Source organism: Coloeus monedula (assembly GCF_965178545.1).
Source record: "Coloeus monedula genome assembly, chromosome: 11".
NCBI classification, from domain to species: domain Eukaryota; kingdom Metazoa; phylum Chordata; class Aves; order Passeriformes; family Corvidae; genus Coloeus; species Coloeus monedula.
The window spans coordinates 7,394,233-7,408,769 of NC_138791.1; the positions used below are offsets into that span (position 1 = coordinate 7,394,233).

Here is a 14,537-nt window from a genome sequence, read left to right on the forward strand (position 1 = left end):
GCTTCTTCCGTACATGTGCCTATACCACAAACACAGACTCTTTGTATTTTTGGTAAAACTCATCACCTTTGCAGTCTCCATACATCCCATTGTGTATTTGTGCTGGATAGCAAATATAGCCCTAGAAACAGGAATAGAATGTCTCCTTAGAGCTGGCCCAGACAACCGCTGAAACTCAGAAATGAGTTGATCTTCTTTCCATGACATCCTTCTTTCCTTAATGGAAGTAATGGGGGGTGTTTTACTTAATGTACAAAGTCAAAAAATGAATAAACAAAATTGGATTCTTTGACCTGTGTGCAGAGCAGAGTTTCACTCCAAACTCTAATTTCAGACACATGGGTAGCTGCAGGAGCATAAATTCTGTGTCTATCATACAATGCTTTCCATTAACCTCATTTTTCAGTGCTCCATCTACCCTGTAGTTCACTCTTTATCTTACTCTTTCTTACCTTTCAGGCTTAGCCTTTTTGCAGTACTGTTTCAAAAGCTTTCCTTATGTCCATGGCTTAACCTTTGCCTGTTCTTTCTGTCACTTCCTCAATAAATCTGATTTGTTAGGCATGATTCGTTTTGTGTGAATCTGTGCTGACTGTCCCTAATTAAATCGTAACTTTCCAGGTGTTCGTCTTTCTGTCCCATAATTTAGTTTTTCCCATAAGGTCCTGCCTGCCAAAGTCACGACTAGCATGTCTGTATTTTTCATAGATGTCTCCTCGATCCCTTCTCAAATATCAGTCCTGTGTTAGCTTCTCTCAAGTCCCTCTACCTCTGCTTTTCCAGAGAGGTTTGAATACATCCACTGAAGGTTCCCATATTTACTTTGTCATGTCCTTCCGAAATCTGGGATGGATCACGTACAGCAGCCCCTGGAGTCTTGTCAGTCTTCAGATGTCCTAATTTCTTGATCCCTGTTCTGACATAAGTCTGTATTTTCTTTCTCCCTTACAAAATATATATCTTGCATTCCTCTCTCTCTCCACCCCCTTTGTGAATAGTGAAACAGTTCATCTACGTTTTAAGCAACGTCTGTTTCACCAGGTGATAGATTGTCCTCAGCCTCTCCTCAGAGGCCATTTCACTTCCTAGGTTGAAGTTTTCTGTTGGAGTGCACACACAAACTTTTTCAACGTTTTTATAGCTTTGTGTCATTTTCCATGCACACACTATTTAAGGTTTCCTCATAAGATTTTCATATATTGTAGCAGCCTTCTACAGTCTTGGCAATCTCATTGGCTTCATGTTTTATACCCTGCTTTTCCTCTTATCTTTGATCAGTATTACTCAACCAGTTTCTCTGCTAATGACCTTTTAAAATTTCCTCTTTCCTTTCAAATGTTATTGCTGTGCTTACACACAGATTTTAAACATTCATGATTTTTCTTCTTGTTATTTCTCTTTGGTTTGTCTTCTTTTTTTCTTTATATTTCTTCCATTATTTCTTCTGTTTGGTTTTCACATTTTTAATCCCTCGTTTTTAATCTTATATCTTAGTAGAAGTTAATCTTATAACTTGGTAGAAGTTCAGTGGTTTAGATAATGGAATATTGAGCTATTTTGGTGACTTTGAAAATCAAGTTTTATTTGTAGTTGAGATCCTATCTGAGTACACATGAAAGTCCAGATTCAGCTTTCTCTAAGTACTGCCTTTGACTGACACCCCTAAGCTGTGTCTCTTTTTCTGAAAATTTCTAACAAAAATTGAGTTTTGTCTGTCTTAAGGGTGCAAAATTTTTATTTCACATTTTGATAAAAATATATGCATACATTACATCTGAATCTTTGCCTTTCACCTATAAAACACATTTCTTAAAAATGAATTTTTAATTGTAAAACAGAAACAAGCTACATGTGGCTCTGCTTCACCCAAGGCCTTGGATTTGATGTTCTTGATTTTTTCCAAGCTTGGGTAGTAAAGCATTGTTTATTCAACTGCAGAGCAAAAGAATTAATGTATTCATATAGCTGCTTTTAATAACATAGACTACTACTGGTATATTTTTCTCCCATGAAACACTTATGTAGAAGCTGATTAAGACATTTTCTTACTTTTTGCCACATTAATTTAATGGTTACATAGTTTTCCAAGAATATAGGATGATCTCATACTACAGCAGTGAAACTGAGTTGCTAGGAATTGATTGAAAGATATTTTGTTGAAAGAGCAGTAATGCTTATTACTCTGAGAAGTGAAGACATAGGTTTTCTCCAGTGATCCAATAAGGAAAAAGTGGCCACACTAAGGTTAGAATTTTTTTCACCACAAAATATTGTTGTCATAAATATATCAGCTCATTTTCCAGGTTAACAATACCTGCTACCTTGCTGTTAAGACACTTTATTAGAAACAGAACTTTCAGCATGAACTTGTTAAGTTAGCAGTGTCTTCCAGCAAAGTTTGCAAATACACAGTACCAAAGAGGAGAAGTTTCAATTTGGACAGAAACCTTTTTCTCATTAACTTACTTAAAATGGTTCTATTATAATTTCTAGCTGAATGAAATATTTTTTTCCCAAATAAAGAAAGACCATGAATGAAGGTTATGGGGCTTCAAGCCAACTGAGGCAGTACCTATTTTATGCATTTAAGGAGGGAGATGAAACTACAGAAGAGCTGAGAAACTGGATTACAAAGCCAAGAAATGCAATCACAGAAAGCAGAAAAAAAAAAAAAAAAGACTAAAACTCTAAATCCTACATGCAGACTTGATCTTAAACACTACTGAGAATTTGGAGATCCTTTTAGTAAATCTATGACTTGCCTGAGGCTTGTGGGAGGAATGGGTCTTAGACAACTGCAGGCACCAATAGGAGAAAAATGAAAACCATGTTAAAGATAAATGGAGCTGTTCTGTAAATGTTAGAAAGAAGATGGTTAATTAAGACCAGCTCTCCAAGTCCAAAACCACAAAACTTAAAATAGGAAACTATTTCCAGAATTGCCTATTATGTATTGTTAAAAAAAAAAAAAACTACAGTAAAATATATGGTTTATTTTATATATACCTCCAGCTAAAAATTATTCTTTTACACTCACTGACAGAAGAGCAAGACTGTTAATTCAAATCTAGATGCCCTAGAATTAAATTTAAAGAGCTGCAAAGTTTGCAGTTTTTGATAGGTCAACCATGATCAACTTGTTTGTGAGATATTTCACTGACAAGTTTGGTCATTCTCTTTTCCCTCCATACTAACTCAGGAAGCCTGCAGAGTGCACTGATATGTCTTGTCTTCACAAATTCTCATTAAACCTCGACTGAATTGCTCAATCTGGCATGAGGCACTGTAGAACAGGAGATGCTTATTCAGCAAGAACATGATGTTCAAAATTGTGTTCAGATAGATAAGCAATAGAAGAGGCATAAAAATCTCATTTTGTCAATATTTTCCAGCATTTTAAATGCTGCATTGATTAGTAATAGTGGAATTTTCAAATTGTAATAAGGATTACAGCTTCAAAAGATCTATAGGTGCTTTTTCCTGTAACAAGTAAAATAACTCACCTCTTCCATTAGTAATTCTAAGAGTGTTCAAATGAAATATTTCCATTTATGGATGGTGTAACTGTTAAACAGCAACCTTTTTATTTCTTCCCTGAAGTCCTGAACTGATAGGTAGACAAATTCAAAATCCTAAGGCTGAGGATTTCTCAAAAAACATGTCTTGTCTTTCTTCAGTTTCAGCCCAGAGACCCTGCCCTCAGACCAGTTGTGCTGGGGTGGCCTGTCCTCATCCCTGGGGACACTGCTGGTCATTTTGGCTTACAGACCCGGGAGATGGTTGTGGGGTTTATTACTCCTTTTTGTCATCATGGCACGTTCACCTAAGAGAGAGGCTGTGTGTCCTTTGGGAGGAAGACTCTTCTTTCCTAGGGAGCAATGAGATGTGCTAAGGGAAGAGTTTTTAAGGATGATGGGCCAGGGATTTGGCAGCTCCCAGGTTTGGGAGTGTGTACCTCATGCACAGAAAAAAGTGTTTGTGGTGATCTAAAAAGTAACAGATTTAACTTGCAGAGAAGCAGGTAAATCATTATGTATAAACCCTTTTCCATTTGTTTTCTGTTTTCCCTAGCTTCTCTGAATTTTTTGCTTATAAAGCAATGAAATATGTTTTTGAAGGGGATTTAAAATGTCTTTTGGAAGACTCTGAGAGGGAGAGGTCCAGGCCAATTGTTAAAGTTGTGACTGACCTAGGGCTTGCACTTCAGCGCTAAAGTTTATTACCTTGCAAGGGGTGCCTGAACACCAATGGGCAACCAGAGGGAATTGCAGAGCACTCTAGCTGTGTGTTTCCACTGAATTATGTTACTGATCAAATATCATTTGGGCTGTCATTCTGGTTTTTGTGGGCTAATGTTAATTTTTGATGCAGTTAGGATGAAGTTTCTGGTGCTTGTTAAGGATGCAGTCCAATGTAGATTCTTAAACAGAATATATAGTGTAAGATACGTGGGGTTTTCTCCTTTTTTTTTTTTTCTTTCTTATTATCTGTGTCATAGTTGATGTATTTAAACACTGGGCCCTGGTCTAACCAGCTAAATCCATCTGGGAGGCTAGTTCTTGCCTTCCCATGCAGGAACTGCAGAATAGTAGTCAGTTACACTGTTCATCCCAAATAAAATCCAGATTACTACACATACAACTATTTTACCATGAAGGATGCTGAGAGCTCCTATCTTATGTACCTTAGCTTAAAATTGTATGGCAGGAGCCTTGGCCTATACAGAAACTAATAAAATCTGTGAGTTCTTCAGTTTGCAGTACAACTATGGAAAACAAAGAAATTAAGAAAATTGAGTACTACTTAGGCTAAATGAGTGTACTGGAGAGCTCAGAGATAAAAGGATTACAGAAAATGCAAATAAAGGAATTGACACACATTTCCTTCATTTCAGCTCCGAAATGCAATGGTGAACCGGAAAACAGGAAAATTCTCCATGGAAGTGAAGAAGACAGTGGACAAAGGGGTACAATGTCTAAAATATTATTCCAACTAAATTTAAAGCAAACAGATAATTTTTAAAATTATTTTTAAGGTTGCTATAAATATGGTTCCCTGCAGTATATATTTTTTCGCTCACTGCATGTAAACATTGCTTCTAATTTTGTCAGTGACTGACCACTTGATTTTTTTATACATTTCTTATAGCAAACTAACTTCTTCCCCTCTCCCTTTCTGACTTGTTCTGAATCTAGAAGCGGGTACTGGTGATGACAAATGACTACTATTATACAGACATCAAGGGTACTCCATTCAGGTAGAGCCGGCCATAATAAATGGATGTTTCATCTGACTCATTGGATTTGTGCTTATACAGAGCTTGTGAACTCATTAAAAGCTCATCAGCAAAAGCTGACAGTGAAATATCCCTGGACAATGCTGGAAACTGCAAGGAATAGGAGCCTACCAGCATTCCTTTCAGCTTTTCCAGGGATGGAAAGTTTGTGCAAGCTCACACAGGCAAACTCACAGTGTTTGTCATGGCTTACGTTTCATTGAAAAAATATTCAGTTGAGGTTTACATTGAACGAAAGGCTTTCGCAGGTACTTGGAGAGCTATAAATACTATAATCCATTTAAGTAACTGCATCTTGAGCCCCATTTTATTTTTTTTTTTCCCACAACAAGAATGTAATGTAAAATGAGATAGTATTTCACTTCCAATTTGAGGTTTGGATGTTTTCTTTCTCTGAACTACCTTCAGTGTATTTGTATAACTAAAACCGAGTAAGTTGGCAATTTTGGCATGCATATGAGGAGTAAAAAAAAGAAAGGAAAAGAAAAACGAGTAGTCACTTTAAAAATGCTCATATTTGAACTAGAAATAACCCACTAACTGTACCTTGCACTTAAGGTAGGAGTTTGGCAGTTGTGATACTCAACTGAAATTTTCTTCAATGGAACAGTTTCACATAACCTGAGCTACATTACCCCACAGAGAAATTATAAGCACATTTCTCTGACCTCTAATGCATGTTAAAATTTACTCATGGGTGGTATTACTCAGTGGGTTTTTTGCTCGGTTTATATTTTGTGGAGTTTTTTGTGGTTGCTGTTTGTTTTTCTTGTTTGTTTGTTTATTTGTTTTTCTTTGGCACTGACACTTTTGCACTATTAAGAAAACAGAAATGGGGCTACATACATGCCTGTAGTGCCAGTTATGGTGCTAAGGACAGAAATATAGTTAGGAAAACAGTTCTGGTTTTTCCAACATGTTATGTATCTAGTTTTGGGTTGTTGTACAGGTTTAGGACAACTGCAGGGGCACCACTTATTAAAATATACAATGTAGTGTCAAAGATGTTTAGTGTTCAGCCCTTTCCCAGACTGAGCTGTTCATTGCAGCTTGTGTGCTCTTGGAGTTGTTGCCTCTACGTGTCCTTCAAGTATCAGCCCATGCATTTGCAGTCTTCCTGATTGCCAGCAGATTCCTAGCCCAGGAAAATCCCCTTCAATGAATGAGTGAATGCCACAAGGTATTCCACGTTTTTGTTCAATAGCAAGAGGCACGGGATCCCCCAGCCTCTTCATTAAACTTGGATGTTTTAAATGGTAGACTGAAAACCAGACCCAAACACAGCATATAACTGTTGTGAATTTATGAAACTGAAGTCAATACAAAAGAGCTATACTAACTAAATATATGAAACACAGAAAAAATTTGTCCAGGAGGAGACACATTTGAAATTCTTTTCTTCTCAGTAGCTCCATCAATTCCCACATTTCTGTAGTTTCTCAGCAGCTTAGTCTGATTTACAAAAAATACCTCCTTCATTGTAAGGCCATGAACATGTTCAAGGCTCAGCTGAAGAAATCTCATGCTGGGTGAACAGCAGTGAGCTAAGAGGGGCTCATTTATTAGTTTGCCAGGGAATAATGGTTTACTGCACCTCTAAGCACACATAAATACAGCCAATTGTTGCAGGCACATCAGAACTGAGACATCATTGAAGCAACTAATTGAACAATAAATATAATTGGTGAGGGTTTGGAAACAAACAGTTTTAAGTTAATCATAGTACACGAGCTGGAAACGTTCAAAATGAAAATAGCTCTGAATGTCTGCTGTTTGTCTCACAGATTTCAAGGTCTGCTTTATTTCTCTGCACAGTTTAGGTGTGGCTCTCTCTAGAGGACATGGAAAATACTTCTTCAGAGGGAACGTAACTGTAGAAGAAGGTAAGGTACCTACCTTCTCATGTGGCTTACACAGTAGTTTTATTGTTGATTTCGTAGTTCCTAAAGCTCGTACATTAGTCTGCAGATTCCATAAGGGAATTAGATTTTTCTTTTTTTCTTTTTTCTTTAAAGATCTTTTGCTTCACAGGATTTTAAGCATACTCAGACTGTTTGTGAATCTTCTTTAAATGGAATCATCTTCCATCCTCCTCTCTCAATGTTCCAGAGAAAAACTCATGGCTAATGTTAATAATTTGTGGTGTTTTCTGAATGAAGTTACAACTAACACAGTAATGGCTATTGGTTTTGTTCACAGACATTGTGAAATCTTTCACAGCTACAACTGTTTTGTACATTATCTATAAGGATTTACATGTTTATAATAGCAGTAGAGGTACCCAGGGAATGACCTGTTCTTTGGTTTTGCTTAAATCCCCAACTAAATGAATGGAGGAGTCAACTGTGTGTGGTGATAAAATTGTTCAGCAAGAAAGTTTCTGAAGATGAAGGAAGTGTGGAGGCATTTCAGCAGGTTGAAGGGAGGGTTGAAAATTTTAGAAGCTGCTGAACAAAAGCTGTTTCAGTAGAGGAGAGCTTTCAGATTTTATGCTGAAGTCTCTATTTCTGGTTCTTCTTCTTGTTTTGTCAGTGATGTTAAGACAGTTAATTTGTTCAGGGCTTTGTTCCTTGGCTGTATTTTGGGGCATGAATATGTTCTTGTACTCAGGAGAGGTATAAAAAGAAGTTCATTAAGGTTCAAGTACCTGCACAGCAAGTACAAAAAAGGCACAGCATGAGGCTTGGAGCTACTCATTCCCCAGACTGTTCCAAACATACCTCTCACTGATGTTCTTTAATCCAGCCACACATCTCAGCCAGTCTGAGTCCCAGATGCAGCCCCAGAAATGTTAACAAAACCATAACTAACTGTTCCTTCTCTCCCACTCTTACCTTCACTGATTCTCTCTCACTTCACCTCACTGTCCTCCCCAGGGACCACAGTTCTAATTCCTGTTTTGGCTTCCCTGCCTGCCTTAGTCACTGTTGCTCTGTCCTTGTTCGTTGTGTACTCTGGGGGGTTAAACCCAGATGCCTGCTGAACCCTATTTGCTTATTGTCTATTGATAAATGTTTTAAGAGTTTTTAAAATTGCCAAAGTACATTTTTATTGTGCTATATAGCTAATGACATAGTTCTTATTTACAGGCATTTGTGTGACCTGTTAGTACAAAAAACCTTTTCTGAATGATCCCATAAATTGCTGTTTGTGTTCATGGGCTGTGTGCTTAGGTTTTGAGGGAATTGTTCTTCATGATTTTTTTCTTTATTAGAGAAGGAGAACAACTCCCATGAAATGAAAAGTGTGTATTTTAGCATACAGAACTTTACTGGCCAAAGAGAATGAGGGAATATGAACAGGAGTCTGTTCCCATTTTGCATTTGTCTTTGCTCAAATTTTCTTCTAAACTTTAAATATATTATGTGAATAACTCATGTAAGTTAAACATATCAGCACAAAAATTTTTTTCTTACCTTTTCAGTTTTAGATCTGATTAAACTAGTTTTGCTAGTCTGTTAGACCCTAAAGTGTATTTAAACATAGCTTACTGTGATTTATTTCGTTATGGTAATAATGCACTTTCCAAGAAGGGTTTATGTTATGGAGTGTATGCAAATAACCATCTGTTACCCAGACTTCTCCCTAAATAACCCATTATTATTCCTGTTACAGGTTTACATGATTTAGAACACCCTGATGTATCTTTAGCAGATGAATGGTAAGCCTTAAATAAAGCATGAAATTAGTGTCTATTACCCTTCTCGGTTTCATATTGTTTGTGCTTGCAGAGCCCAATCCTTTATGTTCAAAGACAAAGAGAGATCATGCTTGTACAGATGACTTTTTATTGTTTTGACAACGTGTTCACAGGTCCTATTGCAACACTGACTTACACCCTGAGCACCGGCAGATGACTCAGCTAGAAGCAATTAAACGCTACCTCACAGGAAAAGAGCCCCTGCTCCAATGCAAGTATTTTGTTAAACACGGATCTGCAGGCTGCAGCCCAGCTAAAAACCGTCATACTTAACCTTCTACAAAATGCAAAGCTACTCAATTTAACCAGCGAGGATTTGAGATAGGATTGCTTAGCTGATGTTGCTTTGCAATTTCAATTGGTTTTGAGCTTTTTCCAGGGTATCAATAAAGATATTATTATTTATTAGTATTAATTATGCACTATTAGTAGTAGCAGTATTAATTATGATGCAAATTTCCGACTTTTACAGTAAACTATGTGCCTGTACCAAACATTCAAGTTTCTGTTCAGATAATGTAGCTGTACTATGCAAAATTATCACTCCATGAGGTTTTATAAAGTGAACAGGACTGATCTGAATCAATCCTCGGATCACACCTCTAAAGAATTTACCAGATATTTCATGGGTATTTTAGGGAGGATGTGTAGGCAATTAGCATTTCTGAACTGCAAAGCAGAATAAAAAATTCAGATAGGTGCATATTCTGTATGTTTGCAGAAATGCAGAACTTTTTGTGAGTGTTACTAGATGTACTTGTAACCTTATGGCACATGCAGACATGAGCATTACATAGTATATTCATGAATGAGTTACATGAAGTGCAGGATCATTGTTTGGTTTTTAATCTAGAATTGTTGCCAATGCAATGAAATTGTGGGGGGAAAACTGCATTGTGGTAAAATTCCATGTAATATAACATAGTAAACACTTCATAGTGCAAAATGTTTGAAAGCACATCACAGATAAAATATAGCAAAATGTAAGAAAACCCTGCTGTTTGATCTTTATACGCCCATACATTTACTGCTTTTATTGTATTGTAATAGGTGATAAAGAATTGATCCAGGAAGTTTTGTTTGATGCAGTTGTGAGTGCACCAATTGAAGCCTATTGGACCAGTCTAGCATTGAATAAATCTGAGTAAGTGATCTTTGTGTCCATCATTATGTATCAGTCATGGGTGTATTTTTAATAGTTACATTAAGGAATTGGTGGAATGTCTAACAAATCCTGATATACATGAAAATATTGAACTATCTCTTTGATGCTAAATACCACCAAGTTTGAGTTCAATCTGAAGTGTTTATCTTGCATTGTATGTCGTGAGGATTAGCTGAAAGGTTACCCAATTTCCACAGTAAAACCAGTGACATTGTACATTAACTGCAACTTATAGTTCTGTGTATTTTTAACAAAGGGTACTTGAAAAATTTAATGCAAAATTTACCAAAATTATTGATGCAATTGGTACTTTACCTCAGAATAAGTTACATATAGAAAAACTTGCACTGATAAATAATTTCTTTAATCCTCGATTTGTTTATTTTCCAGAACTACCTGGGATCTAAGTTTCTGTTAGGGAGAATCAGGACATTAGCCAGTCCTTTTCAGAGTTTATATCTTTTACTTTACTAATTTATGCTTTGATGTACTAACGTGTTAAATAACAAGTTTTTATCCATGTTACACAGGTGTTAATCTTTGCAGTTTGCATGAAATACTGTGGTTGAAAGGCAATTCTGGAGATTATCCTGTTTAGATTTTGCTAAATTTCAACCATTTTATAAAAGATGAATGAAAAAATGCGTTGCTGTACTGCATGTACTCATATTGAATGAATAAAAGCAACATGATAAGATCTGGTTCATCAAACAAAGAGTTATCCAGCCTTCTCTGAGAAGATAAAGATAAGAATTTGTTGCATGCTAACATACTGTGGACATCGAGAGGTGTAAGGTGTCTTGAATCCTCCTACACAATGAAATAACAGATCCAGTAAACACAAGGACAGCTGTGGAATGATGCCAGTGGGAGACTTTTGATGCCCTTTCAGATTCTGACTTTGCTTCATTCTGTCTCATTAATGTGAAACAATAAAATGGCTCTTGTCCCTGGCTTTGTGGTAATGGGACTGAAGTTCTTGCAATCACACAAGAATTTTAAAATAGTTTGGTACTGATAACAGTGCAGCAGCAGAGCTCTGTCTGAGATATCTGGCACGTTTTTTTCTCAAGTTCTAAAGGCTAAAGCCTGTCCTAAGTTTGACTCTCAGCTACCTGTTTTAAATATGTTTGCTTACCTGAGCAATAGTCACACCTATGACTTGAAGCAAAAAAATACCACAGAAATATTGCACGGACTGGGAGCAAGATCTGGAATTCCTGCCCATCTCAGAATCACTGTGTGTCAGTGGTTATTAAATAGTTTGTATATAGCTATGCCATACCTCTTTATTCTATGGCTTCTATGTAAACTCTCCCTAAAAATCCTGCAAAATTTATTGTGTTTGGCTTTTTAGGGATTCTCATTCTAAACAGCATTTTTACATTGCATACTATTCAAAACCCAGATGACGGTAACTTAAAAAACAACGTTTAAGAGTAAATCAATAAGTAAGGAAACTATGCTCTCAATAATCTCTCAAAAACCTCTACCCTTGTGCTTTCTGTGACAGCAATGCAGCTTTATCTGTTTACTGTCTGAAGCATTATCTTTGCTTGTGTTCTGCACTGTTTCAGAAACTCTGACAAGGGAGTGGAAGTTGCCTTCCTTGGGACACGGACTGGACTCTCTCGTATCAACCTGTTTGTGGGCCCAGAGCAGCTGACAAACCAGTAAGTAACAAACTGTGCCTGGCAGCCAGATAAGAAAAGAGGGAAAGAATTGTTTGTTTTTATGCAGTCCACCTACTGTTTCTTCACACAGAACCAGTCAGAAAGATTTCCTAGGATCCCTTAAATTCTTTCTTTGACTGGAACTTTTGGAACAATGAACTATTTTACACCTGTAGCCCATAAATTTGCTTTCCCTGCACAGACACTCCCAGCCTCACATCTCTCTTCTTATGGATATGCTACACCTTTTACTACACCACCTGAAAACAAATACCTGTAGGATTTTTCAGGGATTTTGTATCATTGTTGTGGAAAATATTTTTGGTGTTTAAAGAAAGCCAAGTGACAGAATTGGACTGGGTGAAAGAGTGATCAGGAGACCCCATCATATAAGAGTTTCCCATTTTCCTTGGAGAACATGTAGTCTAGTGGAGGTATTATGCATGTAGAAGAGCATCCATGTTTGATTTTTTTATGATAAACTAAGTCTATTGCATGAAAACCTCTATGGTGCTTATCTGAGGACAAATATTTTTGCACAAGTAGGTGACATCAACAGCACTACAGTTTGTTATCCAGACAGAAAACCAGAACAATAGTGTGGACACTGTATTTGCTCTTGGCATAAATTTTCCTCTGTCAACATTCCCTGAAATTACTAAGGAATAAAGTATTTAGTTGTCCACTACTACCCCCTACACAGTATTTTGAACTTAGGCTGTAAAATTACCCTTTTTTTCACTACTCAAGAGTGAATGCCAGTGGCAACAGACTACCAAATCTCCAGTGCCTTTTTCACCTTGTGCAGCTCACAGTTCTTATATTGTGCTGAAAGAAAAAGGCTTTTTAGACTAAGCATTTTTATTTGTACACATCAATAAAAACAATTTTAGTGGTACTTAGAGGTACTGGTTTTTAGTACTTTTAATGTCTTTCACAACAAAAGTTATTGTGTGTCACAAACAATTATTAGTGACTCGATTTAACTCTTTTGTTGAACAAACGGTGTTAGAAAAATTGTCCCAAACCATTTTCTTCGTAAAAGGCTGCATTTTGTTTTGTCTTGTCTTTCAAAGCTAGAAACTATAGTGTGCCATGCAACAAAAAACAATTGTTTTCTTTCTCTCTCTTTTCTCAAGAGATTTCCTGACAGCTGAAGATAAGGAGAACATTTTTAATGCTGACCATTTTCCACTCTGGTACAGAAGAGCTGCTGAACAAATACCTGGGAGCTTTGTCTATTCAATCCCATTCAGCACAGGTCTATAATTTTGTCATTCCCTAAATTCTGAGCCATGCATGGTGCTGAAAGGATTCTAAGTGTGCCAGTATGGAGTGGGCTTTGTAGCTAATCTCAAATATTGATCTGAAATAGGCATTGAAATTTGCAGCTACTTCACTGGTCCTTTGACCAGGTGTGTCTTTTATGGGGCTGCAAGTAAAACCCCAAGATGTGGTGTAACACTTTTCATTTAATATTTGCACAGGTACAACTACATTTTAACAGATATTTTAAGCAGGGAAAGTCCAACAGAGTAAATGTCCACATTATTGAGAAGCCCTACCAGCTGTCACCTTTGCTGCCTTTTAGCAGAGGAGACAAGACCTGATGACTCATTTCAGTGTTTTAAGCTTGTTTTTGGGATGCTGGGGAATTTAAAATGGCAGTGCCAGTGTGTTCTGTGCATACATAGAGATCATGATGTTCCCTCTTTTGTTTTCTGAACACTGTATCCACATAGGCTGTTATCTAAAACCAGGGAAAAACCCTTCAATTTCCTCATTTTGCAATATATTGTTTCAAATTTTTTTCCCCTTACTACACCCCACAGAAACTGCCAACAAGAGCAATGTGGTGACAGCCAGTACTGCTATTCAGCTTCTGGATGACAGGAAATCTCCAGTGGTTGCAGGTACAATTGTTGTTGTTTATTTGTTTTGTTAATTTTTTAAAATCAGTTTTTTAAAATCTTCACTTTCTCTTTTGGGTTAGTAGGTATTTAATGTAAATATCCAATCTTTTAAGAAGAGAGAGGGAAGGATGCAGTTGCACCTATAAGATATAACTGGATGATTAAGTGTGGAGAGCATTTAATGCTTCCTCCCCCAAGAATTTGATCCTTTATTAATTGACTCTCAAACCTCTCTGTGAGCTACTGAGTTTGACTTTATGGAAATAACCATTTCCGTATGGCAATTTTGGTAGACACAATTCTATACTATCGTAAATCAGATTGTATTATGACAAGGAAAAAGAAGTATAAGAAAGGACTATCTGATTTGTAAATGTTCCACCCAGGCTTCAACTTTGAAAATTCTGTGCTATAACAGGATTGTTTTATAACAGGATACAATATGGTGATTTTTGTCTAGATTATCACAGATGTGATTTGTTCAGAGCATAGAAATTGAACAACAAAGCTCTGCTGTCTGTCAGCCAAGAGTATAACAGTACCTGAAAACTAAAAGGTGAAGTGTGACAACTACAGAATAGAGATAAAACCCAGAGATTTAAAAGCGGGAGTAATTAATTTTGAAATTATTGGATGTTCCTCACTCAAGTTCAGATGCTTATCTGACCAGTTTTTCTCTGGTTCCCAGTGGTTACTGACTCTGAAGAAGGAAAGCATTTATTATGCCAGAAACCAAGCTCTCTTATCTCAGGAAAAATTAAATATCTGCCACACAAAGCAGGAACCACCT

At 36.8% G+C, this 14,537-nt stretch overlaps 1 protein-coding gene across 1 annotated transcript in view; it reads left to right on the forward strand.

The window, feature by feature from the left end:
- CACNA2D3 (calcium voltage-gated channel auxiliary subunit alpha2delta 3) overlaps positions 1 to 14,537 on the forward strand; it is a gene marked incomplete at both ends in the record, with an annotated part of 393,646 nt that overhangs the window by 298,455 nt on the left and 80,654 nt on the right. The window contains 9 exons of the mRNA XM_082288518.1: positions 4,895 to 4,966; positions 5,196 to 5,257; positions 7,112 to 7,179; positions 8,912 to 8,957; positions 9,110 to 9,211; positions 10,051 to 10,140; positions 11,739 to 11,834; positions 12,974 to 13,095; positions 13,667 to 13,747. Of these exons, the coding sequence (XP_082144644.1) occupies positions 4,895 to 4,966; positions 5,196 to 5,257; positions 7,112 to 7,179; positions 8,912 to 8,957; positions 9,110 to 9,211; positions 10,051 to 10,140; positions 11,739 to 11,834; positions 12,974 to 13,095; positions 13,667 to 13,747 (739 nt within the window). The remainder of the gene's footprint in view (positions 1 to 4,894; positions 4,967 to 5,195; positions 5,258 to 7,111; positions 7,180 to 8,911; positions 8,958 to 9,109; positions 9,212 to 10,050; positions 10,141 to 11,738; positions 11,835 to 12,973; positions 13,096 to 13,666; positions 13,748 to 14,537) is intronic.